The sequence below is a fragment of the Semicossyphus pulcher genome, unplaced genomic scaffold, assembly GCF_022749685.1.
Source record: "Semicossyphus pulcher isolate SPU_LCO1_2020_fin unplaced genomic scaffold, fSemPul1.0.p SCAF_6, whole genome shotgun sequence".
NCBI lineage: Eukaryota > Metazoa > Chordata > Actinopteri > Labriformes > Labridae > Semicossyphus > Semicossyphus pulcher.
In genome coordinates, this window is record NW_027211737.1 from 23,688,238 (window position 1) to 23,712,909 (window position 24,672).

Genomic DNA, 24,672 nt, shown 5'->3' on the forward strand with positions numbered 1-24,672 from the left:
CTAAATAAGATAATGGAAGATCACATCATAATCCAGATTTTGCATAGCTGTTATATCTGTTTTTTCCGTAAATGTAACTCCCATTCACAGCCTTTAACTGATAGCATCCTGACACTGCAACAAATTAACTTCCATTGAGGGAACGGGATGACTGAATACTGTATGAATTACTATTAAACATAGAAGAAATTGAAATCACACTTCAAAAAAATAAAAAAAACCTGTTTCAATCAATAAACCATATGAACTAGTCTATATTTGGTGAATATTTCAGTTTAATTTTAACAGCCTGGTTTCTGATGACCCGAGTGGTCAAAGAATCTGTTTTGTAGGTTTTAAAATCTGTTGAGAACACAAGATTTTAGCATGCTTTTAGGCAATATCAGTATGAACTATTATACTATGGGCTAAATTAAAGTCAGATTTTATCAACACTTTCATCAGACACTGTGTGTAGACTTAAAAAAGTCCTCTACCTCTGTTGATAAAACCATCTCATCTCACATTTACAGGTATCAGAAGACTTTCAATCTCTTGTTTTTATATATTTAATAATGTGTATTTCTAATGTTGTAATTGTAATTTCTTCCTCATTAAATTTATGGATTCCAGCTTTGCTTTTCCTGCTACAGCTGGTCAAAATGTCAGCATTAAAAAATATGTATCATGGTTAAGTATCAGTTAAGATGTTTATCTTTAATACACCTGTAACATGTCTCCTAACTGATGAGCCTGATGAGTACACACTCAACAAGTCATTACAAAAATGCACAAAAATAAAAACACAGTGAGTTGGTGAAAATAAAACTAAACTTCTAACAGTAAACACAGGAGGTTTATATTTTTAAAATGTTTGGCTTTATTCCAAAGTGTGATAAGAAACCAGGAAGTGAATGAAAGTCCTCTTCAACTTAAAAACAATGAAATCCTGAAAGGCTGAAACATGTTCTGATTACATTTTCAGTGTAGACTGATGACTGATCTGTGTGAATATGTAGGCAGCTATCGGCAAAATATCAGAAAAATAAATACGATTTCAAATGTTCATATCATTCTCTCTGTCATACACGCACACTCACTCGCACACACACTCTCAGGCAGTTAAAGTCAATGGAGGTGAGAAGTAGTAAGAGCTGAGCCGCTCAAGCAGGCAGGATCCCAGTTAAAAGTAATATAGTTTTCATTGCTTGAAGCTGACACACAAAACACAAAATCATTATATCAACTCCTCTCAAACCAGGTATCAGGAGATATTTAGGTGTTTTAGGATGTTATGCATAAAATAGTAATGTAACATTAACCTGTCCCACAGAGAAACAGAATCTCTGGAGTTTGGTTCATTTCTTCATGATGTGCATCATTAAAAACAAAAATAACAGAAAAGAAAAATTATGTCCACTGATTTTCTTCTTCTGTGTTGATTTTCTCAGTCTCACCTTTGCTTAGTTAATGTTCCTCCAAGTTCACCACATTTGTCAAAGGAGCTCATGTCACGTCAGGCTATCTGTACCTTCTCGTCGTGGTGACTTAGCAGCCGGTGGAGAACTCGGCTGCTGGTCGTCTTCTTCTTCTTCTTCTTCTTCTTCTTCTTGACCATTAAAGTACAAATCTGCAGGTTTTCTAGCCACAAAGAAGACGCAGTCGTAAACATATCTCAGCATAGAGTGGTCGTTCTCTGTGTAGGTGGTCTGCACTGACTCTCTCTCCACCTGCAGGAGGAATATACAAATATTGTTTTACTGCTGGAACAAGATTTCTGAAGATGTTAAGCCATGAAAACAAAAAAAAGCCCTTTTCTCACCTCTATGTGGAAGCCAAAGTTAACAATCGCTGTCCTGATGTCTTCATAGCTCAGTTCAACTGAGAGTTCGTTGGCCATGTTCTCAAAGTGGTACAGCAGTGGACCTGAAGAAATGTGGAACAAAAGTCGACAAATTGTACTATTTATTTATTGTTGTGAAAAAGCGTGTGGTGTTTTTTTCAACTGTTTCAAAAACATGGAAAGTTTTCAGTTTGCCCAGAACAACTGTTATGAATCTATATTTATTTCTTGCAGAAGCTGACTCACCCAGGTTGATCCACACTCCACCAGGCTTAAGAATCTTCCAAATGGTCTCCACATACTCGATGACATTATGAGCTGTGTCAATAAAGAAGCAGGTAGCCACACAATCCCAGGACTCTGATCGAAACATACAAAATATTACATGATCACTTTTAATTCATTGCTTTCACATTGCTTAGAGCATAAGTGGGTTATAACTGTGACGCGCATCGTTCCAAAAGCCAAATCCAAAGTCCAAGTAAATTTAAACCTTTTATTAAACAAAAGACTATCAAAAGATACTGAAACAAAAGGCAAAGAATGAACTTGAAAACAACGATAACAAAGACGATGACGGTCATCAGAAAACCCACTAACCCACTTTGTCTGCTTCCCACCGCACAGCTGAACAGATACAAATAATGAGAAACCTCGCCCAAGTGCGAATTATCGGAAATAATAATAAACCCATAAAAGGAGTGAAAAGTAATAAATAATCAACACAGGTAAAACACACAACTGCCATCTGTATTTCTATACAATATCACCACACAAAGTACAGTGATAGTGTGTTTTATCTTTAATCTCCTTCTACCCCTAAAGGTTGATGTCCTCCCTTGCACATCCATTTGATTGGTACTTATTCAGGAACATTACGACACACACAGTTTTACTGACCCGGTTCACTGTAGACTTCCACAAAGTCGCCTGCTACCATGGAGAAGTCGGCCGTGAGCGGTAAGCTCTGAGGGTTGACATCAGGGAATGTGATTGGTCGTGTTTGGTCTGAGGATTTCTTGTTGTTGCTAAACTGGTGGATCCAGGGGTACAGGGTCAGAGAGTTCAAGTTTTCACACCTGAATGGAGCAGTCCAAAAGTGTGAGAACAGCTGTGGATAAAAGTGGTATTCTGCAGTGTTTGAGGTCAGAATTATACAGCCAAACAACAGAATATATTGGATATATTGTGATTAATATGAAGTTTCACAAACAGAGATATCCTACAGAAATGTATGTATAGGAAAGTAATAGTCCTTGGGTGTTGTGTAATGCAGTTGTTATGAAAGTTTGTACTGTACCTATTGAGAACAAAGTTAGAAGAGAAGAGCATGAAAAAGCTCCATTCGTTGCCTTGGCATGTATAACCCAACCGGGCAATCTCCCAGGCAAGACGGCCGAGCCCAGCGCCTGGGACCAGCACGCTCACCTTAGACACATCACTGACATAATAAAATGTACAAAATGCACATATCACATGGAAAACATGGTGTAAGTCACATCATCAGAATTAATTAAAAGCTGTTCTGATACCATAGCACATGGAAAAAGTGTTCATTTAGTATGTTTAGTAGTGGGGTTTTTTTTGCATGCATGCAGGTGTTATTGAGTAGACTGTGTGAGTGAGTATATGTTCCTACTATTGGTGACTTGGGAAAAGTCTTTGAATCTCTACGATGATGGGCTGGTAGCAGGAGTCCCTCTCAGCCCGGCCCACCTCACTCCAGTCTCTGACAAACTGCTTTATGGTTGACTTAAGCTTGTCCATGTCAAATGTAGTGGACGGGCGTGCTTTCCGTGGATCCTCCTGGAATTTGAACGATAAAACAAGTTCTCTTCTTGAATTACTTGAATGAATGACAATATAAAAACTGAAGTACAACTCGTGTGTGTGCTGTACATGTACAGTAGGTCAAAGCTTACCCTTTCACCGTACTCAATGTTCTCAAACATGTGGAGGCTGTTGTGAATGATGGCCTGCAGCACCTCCTGGTTGTGGTCCGCACACTGGCTGATCCGGGCGAGGTTGGACATAACATTTGGCAGCATATTCTGGTGGCGCTTTGGTAGGCTCAGAAACTGACGCTCAGCACGCTTCACCTGCTCCTCTACATGGACCCTGACAAGACAAGACACATTTAGAAGAAGGGTCTCAAGCTTTTTCATGCACCTCCAGTCATCAGTCTGTCAAGCTCCTGAAGTTTGTGGACGACACAACCCTCATTGGACTCAGGTGGGGATGAGTCAGCCTACAGGTGGGAGATTAACCATCTGGTGACCTGGTGTGGTGAGAATAACTTAGAGCTTAATGCTCTGAGGACAGTGGAGATGGTTGTAGATTTTAAGAGGAACGCAACCACACCTGTCCCCATCACCCTCAGTGACTCCACTGTTTCCACTGTGGAGCCTGTCCGCTTCCTGGGGACCATCATCATCCAGGACCTCAAGTGGGAGCTGAACATCGGCTCCCTCATCCAAAAGGGACAGAAGAGGAAGTACTTCCTGCGGCAGCTGAAGAAGTTTAACCTGCCAAAGACAATGATGGTGCACTTCTACACTGCGATCATTGAGTCCATCCTCACCTGCTCCATCACCGCCTGGTACGCTGCTGCCACTGCCAGGGACAAGGGCAGGCTGCAGCGTATCATCTGCTCTGGCCGCAATCTGCTATCTCTCCACAACCTGTACACCTTCAGGACCCTGAGGTGTGCAGGTAAGATTGTGGCCGACCCCTCTCACCCAAGACACAGTCTCATTGAGACCCTCCCCTCTGGCAAGAGGCTGCGGTCCATCAGGACCAAAACCTCCCGCCACAAAAACAGTTTCTTACCCTCTGCTGTCAGCCTCATTCATCAACAAAGCCCCACCTCCCCCCACACGTGACACGGACTCTCATCCTCACTTAACATTACATTAATGTCAAGTCTTTAATTCAGATTTATGCGCTACATTATCGCACACTGGACTACATACTGTATGTTTATATTGCACTGTTTTTAATTTTATACTGTTAAACATTTGCACCACCATCATCTTGCAGAAACCTGCACATCTGTACAGCTGTTTAATCCTGGAGTACATATTTTGTATCATATTGCTTTTTACATCTTATTCTACTTAAGTTCACAGACAGTAGGAGTACTACTGTAACAGCTTTCTACTTATTTTTATTCTTCTTCTGTGTTTATTGTTCTGCACCTTAACACCAAAACAAATTCCTTGTATGTGTAAGCCTACTTGGCAATAGGTTTCCAAAGATGGATAGTTACCAATTACCAACCAAGGAGTATTTTTCTTAGTCCTCTACTATTTCCACTGCTTATTGTTTTCAAGGGGCATTACTACACACCATTATTGCTTTTAACTTTGTTTTGACTGTGAGCTTGTCAGCGGGTGTATCCTATAGATGGAGATGCGGTCGTGTCGTGAAATGAGTGTACAAGACAGAAAAATTAACAAATAAAAATGTCCCCAGATGCCGCTTAAGTAAAAGCTGACATAGCGGTGAATTCAAGCTAAAGCGTGAATAAAGATAAAATGTATCATTTAGCGATTTCCCCTCCAAACTCAGTGTTAGTTATTTGCTAACAGCATCGTTCATTGACACACAACCGTCGTACTTTATTTTAAACGTAGTCATTATACCTGTAAAATCTAAAAGCATCGATTATCCTCCAGAAATGTTGTCTTTCCAGCTTGGCCTCCTCTTCGGGGCTGTATTTTATTCTTTCTTTGTGAAAATACGGTCCCCCTTGCGCTCCCTCTCCTGTTGTTTCGGCCATGTCTGAAGCAAATCTACAGACATCCAATCAGAACGCGACGATTTTCTTCTTCGTGGGATTTATTAATTCCAGCAGAGCCTACTCCACGAGGCGCAGTGCTGCCACCCACAGTCAAATAATTACACTAGAGTAAATTTCTCTGATGGTATATTTCTCTGAGGCTGTGAAGTCTCATCTTGTTTTTGTGTTATAAACGTTGTACTGTGGGACTACATAAGGAAATATGGGGCGTTTATCAAGAAACGAGATAATGCATATTCAAAACGTTTGATTCTATCGGACTTCTTCAATTTATTATCAACTCATTACATACTAATGCTATTTCTAAAGACCATCCACCATCTTTTCACAATGCTTACCTGTTGTGTTTTTATAACCAACCTTTGCATCCCATAATTTTAGCAGAAAAACAGGAAAAGCCTCTTAATTATTAAACAAGGTATCAAAAAACTATAGTTTTGTATACAAAGCTATTGGCTCATATTTTTTTACCATCTTCCCAATCTGCAGGGACTGAAAAAATGCCTGTTGATAATATTTTATCCCTAACAAAAAGGATATAAAAACAAACGCTCATAGACACTAACATTTTTTTCTCCACACTCAACAATTAGGCAAAAGACAAGAGGAAAAGGGTTGAGTAGTTTATTTGTGATGCAGCAGCTTTGCTTCAGTCAACACAAAGTGTTTAGGCCATCAGATGTTTGGGTTGATAATTTTGCCTAAGAAGAGGATGTTTTCTGTGTTGCGTTCAGTGATGACGACCATAAATGGACGATTGAACATCAAGACGGGGATGTGGCGGAAGGACAGAAGTGTGATGCCGATGCCTGTAGCAGCTGCGGCGGTGGCTCCAGCCTCATCGACGTCCAGGGTAGCTTGGTGCACAACCTACGATGCAAAGTGAGATAAAGGATGTAATAGGGAAGAAGGTATCTGTGCAGTAACATACTGTATGCTCTCTGTCCTCACCTCTGAGACTGCCAGTTTTTGACCCTCTGCAATGCCGCTTAAATCTGCACGGTCTCCAAACATGTCTGCCATTCCCATTTCAGTCAACACATTGTTCAGCGTGTAGGAGGACTTGATGGAGAACCTTGGAACAAATATGCTATGTGTCCTAAAGCATTGGGGAAAAGACAAACATACAGTGACTGATCTGACAGCTTATACAGTTTATTATCAGAAAGCAAGAATTTCAGGATGATTTTAGGTTTGACCCACTTGGACTTCATCCATTTCAGCCACTTGGTGAGATGACCTGGGCAAAGGGCATTCTCCAGAGTTGCCATATCATCAGGCAACAACAGCAGCATGGAGTATGAGTTGTTAAAGGGGAGGTGGAGCACTGATGTGTTGATCGCCTGGTCGTAGTAGGTCTCAAGAGTCTTCTCCAAGTTCATCATCTGAACTGGAACCTGGACAATGATCATTTAAAAAGAAAATTAAAAACGATTTAATGTATTGAGGATGCACAGTGAATAATCGTAAATCAAATCCCGTCTGAATAAACGAAGTAGCTTTGAACCTTGGTGTTCTGGTCCACCATGAACACGTCCTCCTTGGTGAGCATAGGATCAAATGGAGTTTCCCACTTTCCTGTTTGACGATGATGATGAGAAATGAAACACAACGTATGGTTAATACGCAAACTTTAAGGTGTGATGTCAAAATGAGGCAACAAACAAGAAGCCAGATGTCACTTCATGGATCTGTTACCTTTGTAGTAGATGTAGCTGATGAGATACATTACGGTGCTTGGATCCAGGCTGTCAACCAGCTTGTCGATCTTCCCGTTGGTCTTGTCCTCCACATACTTGTTGATGGTATTGGCGCTGTCTGTGGTTTTGGTAAAGTCAACATTGAACCCTTCTGTTGAGTAGGACTGCCTCAAGGTCTCCAGGAACTCCGGACGCGCCTTGAATCTGTTGTCCACAAACACGGCGGTTCCTTCACTCACGTCTTCATTCAATGTCTTGTTTGACTTTTCAAGGTACATTTGAAAAGCCTGATCTACATCCGCCTGCGTCAGGAGGGAGTTGTTGTAACCCAGACCGCTGAAAAGCTGCTGGTGGGTCTCCCCCCGTGCTCCTACGGACAAGGCAGCCAAAGCAAGAGACACACTGGCTGGGGAGAAGAAGATATTCTTGCCTTCAGAGTCAGCGTGAGCTGCTAGCTTCTTGTACAGACGGAAGGCAAACAGTTTGTTTTGTGAAGACACCAGTGAGACGCTGTTTTCAGGAGCAGTGTCTTGGTCTGTCTGATCCGTGGCTTGAACATGACCTTCATGGTGATGGCCTCTCCCCACGCAGATCACTGCTGAAAGGATCCAGATACCCAGAGCTGCATGCATCATTGTGATCTAAGACGGGAGTTTAAAAGTACAGGATCATCAGGGCTATTTATTAGAAGTACTCATGCAGTGATTCGTCAAACGGTACAAGAAACATGCTTTCAAAGCCCCTGAAATCCGATTTTCTCAATCAACTTGTCACCATGAGTGATGGGCTCTTGGATGAACTCTCCATTTTCTATCAGTGATGAAGAGTTTTTGCTCTTATCCAGGTTCCAATATTTAATCTTTCCTCCCTGTTCTTCTCACTGGTTGAAAATAAGCAGGGCTAGTTTAAAAAGGGTTATGTTACGAACATCTGTGCACCAATCAGGGTTTTGCAACATTTGAAATCAGACTGTGACGACAGTTGGCTTGTTGTTTGGTTGAGTCAATACAAACTGATCAAAGCACATTGAGTTCCACCCAAACCAGTGGGGGTGGTGGTGGACATATTGCATGAAGCAACTTCTTGTCATTTATGTCAAAATATGTGGTGGTGGGGTGCACTACAAACCGGGTTAAATGTAGTAGATACAGACAGTAAGCAGGATGCATCAGCAGGAAGAATGAGAAAACTGTTGGATCCTGACACTCACTTATGTGTCCAGACAAACTGTGTGGTAGAAGCTTAGCTTTGCAAGGCCTGGTTCTAATCTTAAATTGTGATTTTACTGGTGATTTATCAATGTATTTAACTTATAATAATTTCTTCAAGAAAGCAAGGTAAGACGAAAGGAAACTAAGGCCAACCAAGCAATATTCAGTTTGTCAATTTTCCACTCTGGTAGACACTCTTGTTACATTAAACTAACCTGGCTGCATGTTGTCAGTTTTTTGCCCTCTGTTGGCCGTGGTTTATAGTTAGACTCTTGATCAATAATATTTAAACACAATTCTTTTTGTTGCATTTTAGTCATGAATATTTGATGTTATTCAGAAAGCTTTTTTTATTATGAAATTGAAGTAATAGATTCATGTTTCTTCTAAAAGGAGAATAAGAAGAGCAAGTCACTCGTCATTTTACGGTACATTTACATCTCAAACTCAAGATTTCAAACATAGTTTATAACTCTTAGCAAAGTAATTTAATTTAAAGCTTTCTATACTCTTTTTCTTTTTAGAACACTTACCTTCTCCTGGTTACAGCCCACAGTTTGTCTCGTCAACCACAGCCAGCGAAGCACAGGCCGGACAGAGGGAGATGTCCCCTTTATAAGTTTGATCAGTGCAACTGAACTTTGACTTTGTTTGTCCTTTAGCTCAACTTCTTATTTGCTCTGCCTCAGCATTTGTTCAGTGTAATGATTACAGTGAAACTGTGGCATCAAACTAAAACTGCACAGAGTAAATGCAAAAGACAGACTGTCCTTGTTTTTAAGTAGTATGTACAAAAATATGCTTGTGATGATCACTGTGTCTCCATCACTCTGTAGCATACAGTAGAAAAACAGTGCAAAAAGTCAGCTCTCAAAAACAAAGGGAAAAACTTTCAAATACTGTAATTATACTTGAAGTAAGCAAAAGTATCTACCCATAGATCAGGGAAATCTCACTTACCAATACTTTTTGAAACAAGTAAAAATATTAAGTGTCAAAGAGCCCCCAGAAATCTTTAAATTGGTGTTACTCGACTTAAAACAAGTACATTTGACCAGTACAAAGAGTTACAATATTTTCTCAGTTCAAAGGAAAATGTGCTTAAATCTAGAATAAACCCTGGAATTCACAAAGGAAAACAGCTTATTTAGCTTTAGTGAGACTGTGTTGAAGACAGAAATGAACGTCAGGTAAATACAAACTTAAAGCTACTGTGAGGAACTCTCAGTTTGAGTTGATTTTGGCGCCCCCTGTGGACAAAGCTGTACTTCTTATCTCTTTGCTGATTTTGTCCTGTACATGCTTAAGAGGTGTATTTTTAACAAAAAATCTCATCCTGCTTTCTTTAACAGTCATATGTATCACTCACTTTAAATGTAGGATTTTTCCCTGCATTTTGTCAACAACACATTCAAATTGGGCCCCTCCTCCTGGACTCTTCGTCACCACAAGCTCCCTCTCACTCTCACTCTCACTCTCTCACACACCCACCCCGCCGAGCTAACACGGACAGCATCACTGTTACCTTTGTGCTAGCATGCTAACCGCCAGTTACCTTTGCGTTAGCAATGTTCGCCATGTTCGCCGGTCTGAATGGGGCCCTATTGCTAATTTGAACCACTCCCACACTCACCCATATGCTGTGATTGGCTCAGGGAACCACAACAGCGCCCCTCCTGAAAACGTCCCGTGCAAAGCCAAACAACAGAATAGATGCAGAGGGAAGGGTCTCACAAGGGTCTGCACACACACTCACCAACACACATGTATAGAGGCCCATAAGTGATGATTTATATTATATTATATTTGTGAAAGTCTATATTTTATTTTTCTAGGAAAATCCTTTTTATTATACCTAGACAAAAGTTGTACATTTTAAATGCCTCATAGCATGCTCCCCAGTGGACAGTGTTTGTTCCGTAGATCGACAATCAAACAGTGAATTCCTTTGGTCGGGATCTTTTCTTAATATTTGAAGAGATGAAAAGGATAAGCTGTTTGACATTGGAAATTCTAATTTGACAAAGCAGTTTTTTACTTTCCACTTTAGATCACATTATTATTTAGGTAAATCTAGTTTCAAGCATCAAGTTGTGTTGTGCTGTGAGACATAAAATAAGCACAGATTGCCCTGATCTGAGATCTTTCATCTCACTTAGATTTAACTTTTCACAGCGCAATTACTGTTTTTGTATAATATGTCAAGTGATATTCACCAAAAGCTGCATCAGACTCTCATCTTTAAATAAAACATCAATGCATTTAACATGTAAAAACTGTAACTTATAACTATCATGGTAATTAAAATACATACCAACCATATCAGGACCTCAGTTTATAACATTATGGAGTATACTTGTGCTATCTGTATCATATTTCTTCTTCTGTTACAGACCAGTGAAAGCTGATCAGTAATGCTATCGGGGTTCAGTGCGAGCCAAAGAGTTGGCTGTCAAGTTTGATGAGCTGTCGGAGGAAGCCTCGATTAGGGATAACACCCCGGTTGTCTTTCACAGCACAAATAGCCTCCACCAGGGTCAGGTTCTGCTTCAGCATCAGGTAAGCCAGGACCAGGGTGGCGGAGCGGCTCACTCCTACATGACAATGCACCAGCACTTTGCCTGAGAATCAGAGAAACATTTCATTGACGCATTACTTTCAATTAAATTGAACTTCCTGTCTTACTCCTTGTCTCACCTCCTCTGCTGAGGGCACTTTGGATAAAGTCTGCTGCTGCCTGGAAGTTCACGCTCAGGTCAAAGTTACAGGAGTCGTGGGCCTCGATGCCCATGTAGGTGATCTTCATGCCCTCGTAGATGTCCGGCTGTCCGCCGCGTTTACTGTGAGCTGCGTTCAGGATGTGAGTCACTCGGTGCATGGATAGATCAGGCCGGTTCTCCGCACTGTGCCTGAAACACACAACAGTCAAAATTCACTGACGATATGACACGGTACGAAATGATGCAGTATGACCGATATGATTCGGTGCAATACAAAACCTTACAATAAAATATAATACGATACAGACCTAACAATACAATACGATAAAATAGGGTGAGTTACAACAATAACAAACAATACAATACGATACGATACAATACGACACAAAATGACACAAAGATACAAAATATTACGATACAATACAATACGATAAAAAGTATAATCCATACGTTATAAAAGGATATGGCACGTTATGATGCGATACGATGTTAGGGTAAGATGGAATACGATTAGGATATGATATGACAGGCTAGGACATGACAAAACACAATACTATGATAAGATACGATACAACCAGATACAAAACATTACAATTTAATATACTACAATAAAAAAAGAAAACACACGTTATATTACAATATGACACGATGCAATATGATACGATAAGATGCAACACGATACGATAAAATACGATAAGATACGACACAATACAAAACATTATAATACAATACAATAAATATAATCGATACAATAAATACAAACCATACGATAAAATAGGATATCCTAAAATACAATACGTAATTATACTTATGCAGTATCATTCTTAAGGTCCTGTTGTTTTGCCGATATTCTGTACAACAGCACGATAAAGTGTGACATTTCTAAACTGATATATATGGTTAAAAGCCCGAGTGCTGTTGTACTCTATATAAGCACTCATGGAATGCCTCCTGTCCAATCAGAATACTTTGTTCGAACTAACTGTTGTATAAAATACAAAAAGATATTCTCTGTTGTTGCAGTGGGGAAAGGTCTCTTTGACCCTCGATGAACCATTTAAAGCATATTTCAAAGTGGTGCATTGATATTTAGAAGACAGTCTCAGATATGCGAGTTGGAACTGCTTAAGAGACCTGAGACGTGCTTTGACACCCTCCCTCAGTGGAAACTCTCAAATAGCAGAGCTGTAGTTTACGCAAGTTCCTGATGTGGAATGCAACTTGTGGGATCTCAGGTTACCCTTCACATTCAGCATTTAAATCTGATTTATGATCTGTTCCTCTTTTACACACGTGGACTAAATCAAAGTCTAGACTTCGGGAATACACGTAGATAGGGCTTAGTCGTATGTCTGTCACAAAACAAGAATATTTTTGAGGGTATCACACACGGCAACAATAGTTATAAGGCCAAGTATCATTCCCGTCTGCCTCTTCAGTGTTTTTACCAAAAGAAAGAAGTTACTTACTGGTCACCAATGTAAAGCCTCGGCCACACTTCATCTGCATGGCTGATGATGGCTTTGCCAGTAAACAAAAGTCGCTCCAACTCAAACACTGCTAAGCCAGGTGAACTCAGGTCAATTTCCACTTTCCGCGGAGGGGGTTTATCATTCCAGGACGCAGGCAGTTTGGATGTATAAGACATTGTTTTACGGTACGGCGTTCAGGTAGACCTCTAAGGTGATGGCAGTTTTCCTTAATTATTAGGCAACTTCAAGTCCATTAAAAGTAGACTGTAGAAGGAGTCCCAAATAAAACAAAAAAAACCTGCAGTTTGTAACGCCTTCGTTTCCTACAAAAATATAAGTCTCCAAGATGAATCTGTGGTGTTGTCTGGACGTGCCGAGTTGAACTTGAACTGAGAGTCAGCCTCAGGCTTCTTCACCTCAGATTTACTCCCCACAGGGTGTCCTGAGTGTTGTCAGGACACATGACCCCTAAATTAAATCGAGCATGCATGCCTCAAGCCCTCGGGTGTCTGTGTTATGCTTTTGCATCAAAATAGCTGTCTATTTAAAGATCTGAATGCTGGCTAGCAGATGTAAGGAGTGTTGGCCCGTGCAGAAGTTTCCAGTGGACAGAGAAAAAACATGCAATTCATCAGTCTTGAATTTTATGACAGAAGGTTTTAATAGAGTTCTGTATCTTAAATGTATAATCTCGAGGATTTTCATGTAAATAAATGTCTGTTAAGTCACTATCTATCGTCAAATGGGCCAACACAATGGTGACTGAGCCTATTGCCCACTGATGAAAGCCTTTGCATTTGTAGTATATAGTATTATTATAGACTGGATGTCTGTGGCGACATTCGCAGAAATCACAGGCAGCGCCCAGTTAGTGACGCGTTTTCCATCACCCAGCAGTGGTTGGTCTGCCAGAAAGGGGAGGCGGAGCTAAGCTGCTGCTTTTCCGGTCTCTGCAAGTGTTGCGAGTAAACAGTAATCTACTATTGCCGAACAAACAAAGAAAAGATTGATGACTACAGATACAATTTCAACAATAAGTGAAAATCCAAAGAAAAATAAATAAATTCGATGCTCAGATGAAGGCAAACAGTCTAAAAAGGAAAGTGACCGTCAGCGAGGAAAATCAAGAGTTACAACCGTGACAAAGGGAGCCAACCGTTAAGATATATGTTTAAATTGGAACGCGTCCTCCTCCAATTACCGATTATCGCCATTAGGTGGCGCTCAAGAGAACGAACATAAAATCTTCGAGACTGACAGTTTAAATAGTTTAAATATGAAAAGTTATCTGCATCCTCTACCTACACAATGAACTTAGCTAACAGTATATGTGTCTGAATATGATGTGTAACGGTGAGAGAAAAATCAAATTCATTTGATCCCAGGTTGAAAAATATACTGACATTTAATAATTTTTCTGCAATTTTCTCACGTGTGATAATTCCAGGATTTACCAAGCAAAGATTCCCATCTTGAGTTGGAAACATGCATAACATGTTAAACTGTACAGTTGTGCTCCAGCGAAACAGAAACTTAACAGCACAGGAAAATGAACACATATGACGGATGTTTGGTTTTTTCATGCAAAGCTTGTGATCTTGTTTTATTTTTTTTTTCTTCTAATATAAAACCATCCCCCTGAAATATGGCACTCTTTTTTTTTTTTTTTTTAAATCAACACATCGAAATGATTGAAAAAAAAAAAAAAAGATTTGCTCTTTACAAGAAAATGGATCATGATGTAAATCTGGGGTTGATATAACAAGGATATTAGTGCTGGAGAAAACAAACAAATTAAACACTTGTTCCACGTGCTTTGACCTACATACATGACTGAAAATCAAACATCCATTCCTTCATCATTTACAGCGACTGATCGAACACTTAATTCTGAAAAATACAATTCTCTTGCTTAGTCATAGATATATTCTAAGAGTTCAAAAAGGGTTAGAAAGAACTTAATTTAACAGCTTTTCATTACATTTTAAACCTTTACTTATATATCTGTAACAACAACAGTTCCTAGACAGAAACACACAGCATTCATATGTAGGTCTGATTCTAGGTCTGCACTTAGGAGGCAATTTCATCCAGAAGATGGAATAAATGGGACAGCAATCTTTGGGGGTTTTCACTAATCTGCTACGTTCGAGGCCCAATTATGAGCTCGGAAATGTCACGACTGAATTAAGTGCTAGTCTGACATTACAGTGCATGCGGGGCTTGGAGCACATTTGAAAAGGAAAAGCATTGCACCTACTCCTGCAGAGAGGAAGTAGGGACTTATCGGACAATATGATGGTCATGCAACTGGACTGAAATGTATTAGTAGACGGCTAACAAAGTGCACGTGTTGTTCGATGTAGGATCAGACTGAAACCGACCTACAATCCTGAGGGACAGCATGAAGGTAATCTGGATCTGTAGAGACCACTTCCTGGTGTAATGTGGCACTATAGAAAGCCGTCTTCCAGTGACTCTGCCCTGCATTATGCTGGCAAAGGCGTGACATAAAGGATGAGCTGCGCTGAAGTGTCAGGTTGTGGAGCCAGCACAGTTACTCACCGAGTCTGACAGTCGTGTATGATATGTACAACCGTCAGTCTGCAGCTCTAACAATAACACATCACTTATGCCAGCATAATTAGGCTCTAAAAGGTCCCATGTTCCAGTTATTGTTCTGTCTTGTTCTTGGGTCCTTTCTTCAGGCGTATTATATGATGGTGAAAAAACACAAAAGAGAACACAGATCCAAAGAACAAGACTAGACCCTCATTGTGTCCGTGGAAGATCTGGAAGAAGAAAACAGAAACTTAGTGACCCACAAACCAATAAATAAGTCCAGTTCAGAAGGCTTTCTTCTCCAGCTGGTCCAGGATGGCCTGGATCCTCTGTACGGCCTCCTTTCGGGCTTGCCGGACGCTTTCCAGTCCCTGAGTCTCCACAGAGTCCAGCTCGAGCAGCTCTTTGGTCAGCAGTTCCTCCAGACACCGATAACTCTTGTCTATCTTTTTGCCAACAAACTCGTCCACATCATCCTGAAGCAGCAGCACTCTGGCCATGACCTGCTGGACCTTCGCTAGGCCGCGGTTCTGGCTCAGGGGCTGAGGTCCGGCCTGGCCTGGAGCCGGGGCAGGAGCAGGAGCTTGAGCCGGGGCCGAGGGAGGGGGCTCACCTTGGGAGGGATTAGGGTCAACTCTCCCTGCTCTGTTGTAGATTTGGGGAGGTGAACTTATTTCAGCAGACTTGCCGTTGGGTTGACTCGGGGGAGCGGTTGGTCTTGGTTTAGGTCCCACTAGTGGGGGACGTTGGTGCTGTTGGTCCTTCAAAAAGAAAATCGAATTATCCACAGTTACAGCATTGAACATCTTTACTCAAGTCCAGCTCAAAATTTAACTTCCATCAGCCGCAACTTTATTAAGATGAAAACATTATTGCAACTTAAGTTATCGTGCTTTTTATTAGATTTTAAGTGCATCCTCTCTTAACATCGTAATACTTTTTGTGTCTGTTTCTGTCCTAAATGAGCATCTCTTTTGATTTTGCTCACTAAATTATCACTACTAAAGAATCTTTTGAAAAAGGTGAAGATTGATACCTTGGGTTGGTAAGGTGGTGGAGCCCCAGATCCAGTCCCTGGCCATGCTGGAGGGTGGGCTGGACGGACGGGGTTCCCATAATGGTTTTGTGGAGGCTGCTGGCCTGGCTGCCATTGCTGCTGCGAGGGAGGGGCATACGCACCAGAGTGCGTCCATCCATCGCCCTGGGGGCTCGGGTGCAGAGGCTGGCCAGTGGGATATGGGGGGTTTGGAGGCATTGCATGACCTCCTTCACTGTAGTGAGAGTACGGTCCAGCAGCATATCCAGGACCCTGAGGACAGATAGTTGCTTTATTTTCCCCTTTTTTTTCTGACACAAGGCCAAGCTAATTATTTGCATAGTATATCATAATCATAAAAAATACATAGTAAAATTACTGAAGCAACTACTCTTTTTAACATATGACCATTTTTGTATAAATAAACTCACCCCTTGACAGTGTGGGCCAGGATAGTGATGATGGGGATGTTGAGAGTGCGGCTGCCCAGAGGGCCCGCTGCTCTGCTCTGCTGGACAGCCCTGGTTAGGATAAGGACCCGGAGCTGGCCTCTGAGGATCAGCACAGTAGAAAGGGTTCGAGGGGTGGAAACCACTTGTTGAATATTGACTCTGCGCTGGGCTGTAGACACCGTGGCCGTTTGGATAACCTCCAGGCATTACCTAAAGGGAGAGCACAAGAGGAGGCGTGATCAATCTCGACAATGCTGTTGTACTCTATATCAGATAACTTTGTTGAAACTAAATGTTGTATAAATTAGAAAACGATCATCTTTGCTGTCCTTGTGGGGAAATGTCTCTTTGGCCCATAGATTATACATTAGATCTTGATGAACCATTTTCAGAAAGCATATTTCAAAGTGGTGCATTAATATTTAGAAGACAGTATCAGATATGCAAGTTGGGGGAGGGAAGGGGGGATTAATTATGCAAAATGCCTGTGTGTAAATGTATGTATCATAGTGATGTATCTGCTTCAACACAATAGCTGACTGTTAGAAAATGTGAGGTAAAGGTGAAAGTGCTTAAGAGACTTAAGGTTAGATTTAGTCACACTGTCCACAGTGGGAATTAAGAGGGTCAGGTTATGTTGCATAATGGTTTGTACCTGTGGACTGTACTGTGGCTGAACTTCTGAACCCGAGGGGTAGGTGTTTGCATAGTGCCCTGTGGAGTGAGACTGGGGATACCAGTAGTGTGACGGGTAGCCCGGATACTGAGGAGCGTCCTGTGAACACACAATACATAATAGGAGAGTTATTTTAAGAGGAAATCTCTGCCCCAAGTACCAGGAAGGCTACTATTTATAATCTGAGCTGCACTTGGAACAAGCTAACATGGCTAACTGTAAACCGCATGTTTTCAACATCATCGCCTAACCCAGCTGAAACAATAGCTGAGTACACTGGGGCACTGAGTCATTTATTGCTTACTGAACCTGTTTGCTCACAGCAGACAATAACTCTACGGTCAACCGGGAAATGGACAATGCTGACATTTTAAGGGAAGATATTTGATAATAATAATTACAGTGTATTTGGGTATTTTAAGCAATGTTGTCACGTCAAGATAAACGTGACAAAATCGGACAACAGCTGAACTCGCATTGTAGCGGCAACTATTACATAATAGCAGCTAGCTCAGTTAGCCATCTAGCTAGTACAGAGAGAGCTCTAATGTTACGCAAGCTAGCTGGTTAACAATGTTTATTTTATAGTTTTTCTATTAAAACTCAGCTCGTTTCTACCACATTAAACACAGACAGCGGACAAACCCCGGAGACTTGTCTGAGCTGTCTTACTCACCATGTTGTTACCCCAGTCCCCGTGAGTGTTTTCCGAGTTACAGGTCGAGGGCCAGCCAGATTTCAGATTTGACTGCATTTAACGGAGATACATCAGCTAAGCGCTTTCCCCGGCGGCGGTCCTGTAATCTGCCATCGCAAAAAAAACAAACCTTTCACAAACCTAACTATGCTTATCTGAACGGTCAGTTGGTCCAACGCGTTAACAACAATGCTGCCGTCTTTCTGCAGTAGAGATCGCCTGATTGGTATCAGGAAATGTTTGAATGACACCGAGCTCAGCAAAACGTGTCCTGTCTCTTTAAGGAGGAGAGCACATTAAGCTACAGAGCTCTCACTCCGACGACATTTTCTGGTTCCACAAACGCTATTAAGAGCTGAGAGGCACGCTAGGAACTGCTGTGGAGTTGCTCTTACCACATAAAGATGGGAGGACATATTTGTGACAACTGGAATTTGTACTGTTCTGATGTGTTTCAGCTAAAAGAAAAAACATATTTGAGAAATTGTATAGCTTGACAAGCAAAACTGCAAGCGTTAACAAACTGATTATTAACAATATCTCTGCACTGTTGCACTGTTCATCGCACTATTGTCTATAAGTATTGTTGTGCTTTTTAAATAATGTATATATTTAAATATATATACCTTGTAATATATATTTGTATCCATAGGCCTGCAGTAGTAGTAGGCCTCTCTTTAAGTTTAGTATTTCAATTTGTGTGTCTGTACACTGAGAGGTAGGAAAAACCGGAGTCAAATTCCTTGTATGTGCCCGCATACATGGCCAATAACGCTGATGCTGATTCTAATTCTTTTGCTAATCTGCCACTGTCGGTTGCACATATACGATCTTTGGTGTCGCATGTGCGTCAGTAGCAACGACTATATAGACGCTATCGGTGAACAGGAAAAACGTCATACAAATATAATATAATTTCTATATTAACGAATATATTAATCTTCAGAAATATCAAATCTGTTATGTTACATTATTTGAAGATAAATTCTTAAAAAAACATTCTTTTAAAAATAAAAAATAAAAAACAGAAATTAAGTTGGATTGCGGCGCCTATAGGGTTAAACGTCTACAGGAAGTTTATCCCGGGCGTGTATAAAGACGCTTCCTGTGCTCTTCTTAAAAGAAACAAATTCGGAAACATTCATGGCTTGACGTTACAGTAAAATAAACGAAACAAATAACAGCAGCCCAAGATGAACTACGTACCAGGGACGGCAAGCCTCATTGACGACATCGACAGTAAGTTGGAGAGGAGCATCGAGCCCTAATAGAGAGAGGGACGGCTTTGTAAAAAATCGTGTTAAGATGCGGCATGGTGTCCGACACAAGCTGGATCACTGATACATGTTTAATATTGTGATTAAACGTGTTTGTGTTGGTTGTATCCTGCAGAGAAGCACCTGGTGCTGCTCCGAGATGGCAGAACACTGATCGGGTACCTCAGAAGCATTGATCAGTTCGGTATAACTCATTTAATTATCTCCCACATTTGTTTAACTCATATAGGGTCAAAACACAAGCCAAAACATTGTCAGCCTATGCATTTAATGCTCAAATCAAATGTTTATACAATTCGAACATTCGGATTATTTTATTTTATTTTATTTTTTATTTTAATTTCTATAACCTGTTTCTCTTTTCCTCCAGCCAATTTAGTTTTCCATCAGACAGTTGAGCGAATCCACGTGGGGAAAAAATTTGGTGACATTCCCAGAGGAATCTTTATTGTCAGAGGAGAGAATGTGGTGCTGCTGGGAGAGATAGTAAGTGGGAATTTCATTGTTTTATTTGTATGTGTTTTTAAATGATACTAGTGGTTGATATGCAATTTGGGTTTATGTAACTGTTGAAAAATTATTACTAATACAAAATGTGGTTTCTGTTATTTGCAACATATCTGTTGCTTTCTTATAAACCCTGCTCATTTTTAGATGGAACATTAAAAAGGGCCTGTATAATGACATAACTAGTTTTGAGAACAAGGATGCAGCATAAGAAAGCTGGAAAGATGGGATGGTGAGATGTGTTGTATGCAGGCTCTTACATGGTCGGTGAAAGCTAACTCGATTAATTACAAGAACCACAGAGTAAAGCTCATATCCGCTACAAATGTTGCAAATGCATAAATCCCTCTACCATCTTGATGTACTGTAAAATATACTACATAAAAACAAGGTGTAGGAAATCTACATACAATGAAACTCCAGCTTAAACTGGCTATTTATTCATGAGAGTTATTGCAACTGAAACATTCAAAACACTGATATTATCTTATCTTCAGTGTGTGTGGATTTTGTGCAGAGGCACCCTACACTCATTACAGGTGCATTACAGTAAAAACATTGGATTTTCTAGACCTGCAAACAGTTTAAACATAACTCATGAAACCAGACTCTACATCGTGCAGTCAGTCAATAATCAGAATTTCGACAGTGCAGCCTCTACACCTGCAGATTATGTTTAGTATACTTATAGTAGTTGACCAAGAGACAATATTATCGGCACGTTATCGGTATCGGCCGATATTGGCTTAAAAATGAACTATCGGATATCGGCCAACACGCCGATATCCGCCGATATAATTAACCGATAAAATAATGGGCTGCTGCATACTTGATTAAATGCCCGACCTCGGCACAATGTCCCCGGCGCGAAGAAGACCTGTGCAGCGCAGCATGATGACGTCACGTGTGTCTACCTGCAGAATGAGAGAGTTAGAAGCCAAAATGTCCGTGGTGTGGAAGTTTTTCAAAGTGTCCGAAATAGACAGCAAAACTGCTATTTGCAATGACTGCTCAGCTTCGGTGATGCGAGGAGGAGCCAAGGCAAAGTCTTTCAACACTACAAACTTGATTAACCATCTCAAGACCCGTCACCCCGACTGTTGTAACAAATGTGATTATCACCATTATACTGTACGCTAATTCCAATACAGAAGAGAGTTGATGATCTCTGCAATTAGGTGTGCGGGAAAAAAATATCGGTATCGGTAATCAGCTAAATGAGTTGTAAAATATCGGCATATCGGATATCTGCAAAAAATCCAATATCGTGCATCCCTAGAAGAGATGTATAAAATAAATGGACACCATAGCATGTTATGTTGTAATACCAATTTAATTATGTAACACGGCACAAAGCATCAGTTCATCGTATCAAACTCTGTTCTCCAGAAGATGCTTATCACTTTTGGGCGGCCTGATCATTGCACTGACTTAGCATTTCTGTATCGCATCATTGTTCATTAATTACTCATCATTAATTGATTGCTGGTGTTGGTAGAGATGTTGTCGAAACACAAAGTTATGAATGACTTCTCAGGCATATCTAGTGAGATATGATCAATGGAAAGTCAATATCAACAGGAAAAAACTTCTGTACTGTGTTTTATATAATCATAATGGCTTTTGTGATAAAGCTTTAAGTGACATGGGAAGAAAGAGTGAACAGTTAGCTCTTAAAACATGCCAGAGGCTTGAGCTTCTTCTAATGCTGTAAAAGAATGCAGCACATCAACAGTAAAGCAGTGATGGAAAAGTACAAAACAGCTCATACGAGCTCTTGGGCAAATTTAGAACTAATCAGCTATCAACTGACAATACATCCTCTGGGAGCAACGGCCAACTTTTCAGGGCTTCCGGTGTAGCAAGCGGTTAGCGATTAAAGGATTCCAGCCTTCCTTTTCCATGCACTGCATTGTTTACAGTCCAACTAGCAACTTGAGAAGCGAGACTCAAGTTGGAGTTGAGACACGACGTCTAAGAACAGATTGTTAGCTGCACCTTCATGCAGGTATCTGTTGATAGAGATCAATAAAAAGCTGAAGCTGAAGATCGACTGGGAGCCGGGATTGCATTGCGGCGGCTTGCGCTCCTTTTTCTCTCCATAGGGACTGATTTTTCTGCGGCAAACAAAGCCTGCTGATATGTGATTGGTCATATACTACACGGACTACATATGCACTATAAAAGGATAGCAGAAAACTTTGGGCACCAAAATCCAGTCCTGTGCAGCATCTTTATGCAGAATCTGTAAATGGAGATAAGTTCTTGGGCAGCACATTCACGTTTGCTTCAACTCTGTCTATTAACAAAATATTTGCTGATTTTGTTTCATGCCAGTGACGGATACCATGTTGTTTCTGTCTCTGCAGGATGTGGATAAGCCCTGCGACACCCTCCTGCAGCAGGTTTCCATTGAAGAGATCCTGGAGGAGCAACGGTTGCAGCAGCAAACAAAGCAGGAGACAGAGAAAGTGAAAATGCAGGTCCTGAAGGACCGAGGCCTCTCCATCCCCAAAGCTGATAACTTAGACGAGTACTAACGATGCCGCTTTGAGTCAACAAGCCTCTTTCTCAGTTTGTCGGACTGAGATGTTTTATGTTGATTTGAGTTTGAGAGAGCGTGAGTGTGTTTTACTTTTTTATTAGTTCAAGGCTGCATCATGCTGGGCCTGTATACTGTAATGTACTGTATGAATATAATTTGAATTATCAGGAGAAAAAAAATGTGAAAGCTGCTCTCAGTTTTTCAGATCATGACAGCAAAATGAAAAAATTATGTACCCTCAATTTAGCATTTATTTTACAGCAGCACTTTCTTCTTTGTCATTCACATTGAGTCTTCTTATTTGGAGATATGTGAGCCTGCTATTGAGAAAAAACTACTTGTAATGCTCCATTAAAGAGTTTAGTTTTTCATTATGGAAGGTGTCCGCAACCTGATTATTCTGTTTAAAAAATCTGTTTAAAGCATTCGGGGGGGATTAAAAGAGAAATATTTGAGTAAATTGGGGTCCATGGCAGTCAGTGCCCTTCTGGTCCATGTGACAGGTGACATGTGACATCAGACGCCAGTCTCGTGTATTTGTTATTCCATCTGTGATTTCATGATTCGGTTTAGACAGTGTATCAGACGAACATGTCCTGTTTATAAAGATAAGACCGCGTCCGGAGAAATCAATCCTATCTGAATCATTAGTCAATAACAAGCTGATTGTTCGTCGTCGTCGTTGGTTGGATACAGTGAGTTAATATTAAACAGCTGCTCAACGGGCGCCCTGTGACCGCTTCACTCCGCCCTTTACACCGGCAGCAGCACCAGCAGGTCTGCTGGGTGCTGCTGGACTCTAAACGAGTTACGGTACCACGTGAACGAGCCTTCAGCAGAGGTTCAATGTATGTATGAGGGTGTTTTTTTTTCTCTGAACTCTGTACAGCAACCTGCAAGCGGTAAAAAAAAAAAAAAAAAACGTTTGCAGAAAGATGTCGAGTTTTGTACAGAAAGAGAGCTAAGACTTCCGGGAAAATTTCAAAATAAAACCGGCTACAAATAAACGGAGTTAATCGCGCCTAAATGAAGTTGCGCAGGATTTGTAAGGGATTTACTAACATGTCAGTAATAAAGGAAATGCAATTCAAAGTACAAATACAAAGTACTTAGCAAACTGCCCCCACCCTCAAATGTGCCACAGCTGCAACACATTTTTGTGGAATATATTTTTTCCATGAAATAGAAAATAGAAAATTAAAAAAATCATGCAGAAATAGGTGAAGTCCCCTGGAAACAATAATTATCAGCCTCCATCTCAAACATAAATTGTCATGTTGGGGATCTCAGGGTTTAGATTCAAATTACCAGTTGCTGCTTAAATTGAAGTAACTGACATAAAAAACAAGCTATTTATGAATAAAAACTTGCTGTCATACATCCTCAGTAGAATACAGTCATGGCATCGACCTCTATCAGCAGCAGTGTTTGGAGGCAGCAAACAAGCGACGTCACCTCACCTGTGATTTTCCTACTGTGGCGTGTCAACACGAAGAGGCCAATGAGACGTTTAATCTAAGGAGGCACTCTGCCTTATGCAATTTATTCCTATTGTTACTCATATAAAGGCACATCTGTTAGATTATTCACTAGGTATAACTTCTACCAGCAGAGGGCGACTCTATCTTTAACACACTCTACATCCAACTTTACAGTAAGTTGTTATTTCTTACCTATAATTGTGTCATTGCTGTAGATAAAGTTGAGTTTTAAGAGAAAGAAGAGATCGATTTATACAGACATATTTATAGTTTGTAATACTGTATGCAACATTTATTGTGGTCGTTTGACATATCTTTTTATAAATGATTCAACTTTTAGTAATATTTTTGTATCTCTGTCGTCGTTTTATGTTTCCTTAAGCATCTCTTTGTAGTTGATTTGCAGCTTTGAGTTAGTTTTTTCTTGTTTCATTGACTGTCTTGCAAGAAATGTTAACAGTCACACTAAGCAGAGGCTCTAGTCTTTGGCCCCTGGGACTGTGCCCGGTAGGCCCCTGGGATTGTGCCCGGTAGGCCCCTTCAGTCATTCACTTATGCATCTAATAAGGTAAAATGTGGAAACAGGTGTGTAGGAGGAATATTGCTGCTTCAGTATAGTTTGAACAGCTTTTGTGAGAGTACACAGAACAGGTCCATTTTAATATCTATGCTTCTCTGTAAGCATGTGTGTGCTCCAATGCACCACTGGGCA

The 24,672-nt window shown here is 40.7% G+C and overlaps 5 protein-coding genes across 5 annotated transcripts; 1 reads left to right on the plus strand and 4 right to left on the minus strand.

The window, feature by feature from the left end:
* Positions 1-363: 363 nt before the first annotated feature.
* carnmt1 (carnosine N-methyltransferase 1) lies at positions 364-5,603 on the minus strand. The gene is made up of 8 exons (XM_069682964.1): positions 5,467-5,603; positions 3,745-3,940; positions 3,462-3,628; positions 3,123-3,263; positions 2,723-2,901; positions 2,069-2,182; positions 1,802-1,905; positions 364-1,709 (listed from the first exon to the last, which is right to left on the minus strand). The coding sequence occupies exons 1-8, from the start codon at positions 5,601-5,603 to the stop codon at positions 1,491-1,493; spliced, it is 1,257 nt and encodes a 418-aa protein (XP_069539065.1). The 3' UTR covers positions 364-1,490.
* A 696-nt stretch (positions 5,604-6,299) lies between these two features.
* On the minus strand, positions 6,300-7,959 carry LOC138610840 (serpin A3-5-like). The gene is made up of 5 exons (XM_069683684.1): positions 7,323-7,959; positions 7,132-7,202; positions 6,828-7,021; positions 6,576-6,723; positions 6,300-6,494 (listed from the first exon to the last, which is right to left on the minus strand). The coding sequence occupies exons 1-5, from the start codon at positions 7,957-7,959 to the stop codon at positions 6,300-6,302; spliced, it is 1,245 nt and encodes a 414-aa protein (XP_069539785.1).
* Positions 7,960-10,399: 2,440 nt separating this feature from the next.
* LOC138610619 (dual specificity protein phosphatase 26-like) lies at positions 10,400-13,118 on the minus strand. Its single transcript, XM_069683411.1, has 3 exons — positions 12,725-13,118; positions 11,233-11,444; positions 10,400-11,156 (listed from the first exon to the last, which is right to left on the minus strand). Exons 1-3 carry the CDS (start codon positions 12,901-12,903, stop codon positions 10,963-10,965), a joined length of 585 nt encoding a protein of 194 aa, XP_069539512.1. The 5' UTR covers positions 12,904-13,118; the 3' UTR covers positions 10,400-10,962.
* Positions 13,119-14,113: 995 nt separating this feature from the next.
* On the minus strand, positions 14,114-18,369 carry bag4 (BCL2 associated athanogene 4). The gene is made up of 5 exons (XM_069683157.1): positions 18,130-18,369; positions 17,433-17,552; positions 16,757-16,987; positions 16,326-16,598; positions 14,114-16,050 (listed from the first exon to the last, which is right to left on the minus strand). The coding sequence occupies exons 1-5, from the start codon at positions 18,205-18,207 to the stop codon at positions 15,574-15,576; spliced, it is 1,179 nt and encodes a 392-aa protein (XP_069539258.1). The 5' UTR covers positions 18,208-18,369; the 3' UTR covers positions 14,114-15,573.
* Positions 18,370-19,238: 869 nt separating this feature from the next.
* On the plus strand, positions 19,239-22,853 carry lsm1 (LSM1, U6 small nuclear RNA associated). The gene is made up of 4 exons (XM_069683478.1): positions 19,239-19,389; positions 19,543-19,611; positions 19,798-19,913; positions 22,304-22,853. Exons 1-4 carry the CDS (start codon positions 19,344-19,346, stop codon positions 22,472-22,474), a joined length of 402 nt encoding a protein of 133 aa, XP_069539579.1. The 5' UTR covers positions 19,239-19,343; the 3' UTR covers positions 22,475-22,853.
* Positions 22,854-24,672: the final 1,819 nt, after the last annotated feature.

What these genes read in the sequence shown, in the direction of transcription:
- bag4 (XM_069683157.1), bottom strand. Translation starts at nt 18,207, where the DNA reads ATGCAGTCAAATCTGAAATCTGGCTGGCCCTCGACCTGTAACTCGGAA. An exon ending in GGGACTGGGGTAACAACATG is followed by an intron (nt 17,553 to 18,129) that starts GTGAGTAAGACA and finishes GTGTGTTCACAG; the next exon opens with GACGCTCCTCAGTATCCGGG. An exon ending in CACCACCTTACCAACCCAAG is followed by an intron (nt 16,051 to 16,325) that starts GTATCAATCTTC and finishes TTCTTTTTGAAG; the next exon opens with GACCAACAGCACCAACGTCC.
- lsm1 (XM_069683478.1), top strand. Translation starts at nt 19,344, where the DNA reads ATGAACTACGTACCAGGGACGGCAAGCCTCATTGACGACATCGACA. An exon ending in CAGAAGCATTGATCAGTTCG is followed by an intron (nt 19,612 to 19,797) that starts GTATAACTCATT and finishes CTTTTCCTCCAG; the next exon opens with CCAATTTAGTTTTCCATCAG. An exon ending in TGGTGCTGCTGGGAGAGATA is followed by an intron (nt 19,914 to 22,303) that starts GTAAGTGGGAAT and finishes CTGTCTCTGCAG; the next exon opens with GATGTGGATAAGCCCTGCGA.
- LOC138610619 (XM_069683411.1), bottom strand. Translation starts at nt 12,903, where the DNA reads ATGTCTTATACATCCAAACTGCCTGCGTCCTGGAATGATAAACCCCCT. An exon ending in AGGCTTTACATTGGTGACCA is followed by an intron (nt 11,445 to 12,724) that starts GTAAGTAACTTC and finishes TGTGTGTTTCAG; the next exon opens with GCACAGTGCGGAGAACCGGC. An exon ending in AAGTGCCCTCAGCAGAGGAG is followed by an intron (nt 11,157 to 11,232) that starts GTGAGACAAGGA and finishes TCTGATTCTCAG; the next exon opens with GCAAAGTGCTGGTGCATTGT.
- LOC138610840 (XM_069683684.1), bottom strand. Translation starts at nt 7,959, where the DNA reads ATGATGCATGCAGCTCTGGGTATCTGGATCCTTTCAGCAGTGATCTGC. An exon ending in TGGTGGACCAGAACACCAAG is followed by an intron (nt 7,022 to 7,131) that starts GTTCAAAGCTAC and finishes ATCATTGTCCAG; the next exon opens with GTTCCAGTTCAGATGATGAA. An exon ending in AAAAACTGGCAGTCTCAGAG is followed by an intron (nt 6,495 to 6,575) that starts GTGAGGACAGAG and finishes TTTGCATCGTAG; the next exon opens with GTTGTGCACCAAGCTACCCT.
- carnmt1 (XM_069682964.1), bottom strand. Translation starts at nt 5,603, where the DNA reads ATGGCCGAAACAACAGGAGAGGGAGCGCAAGGGGGACCGTATTTTCAC. An exon ending in CTTTTCCCAAGTCACCAATA is followed by an intron (nt 3,264 to 3,461) that starts GTAGGAACATAT and finishes TTATTATGTCAG; the next exon opens with TGATGTGTCTAAGGTGAGCG. An exon ending in TCTAACTTTGTTCTCAATAG is followed by an intron (nt 2,902 to 3,122) that starts GTACAGTACAAA and finishes TGCTCCATTCAG; the next exon opens with GTGTGAAAACTTGAACTCTC.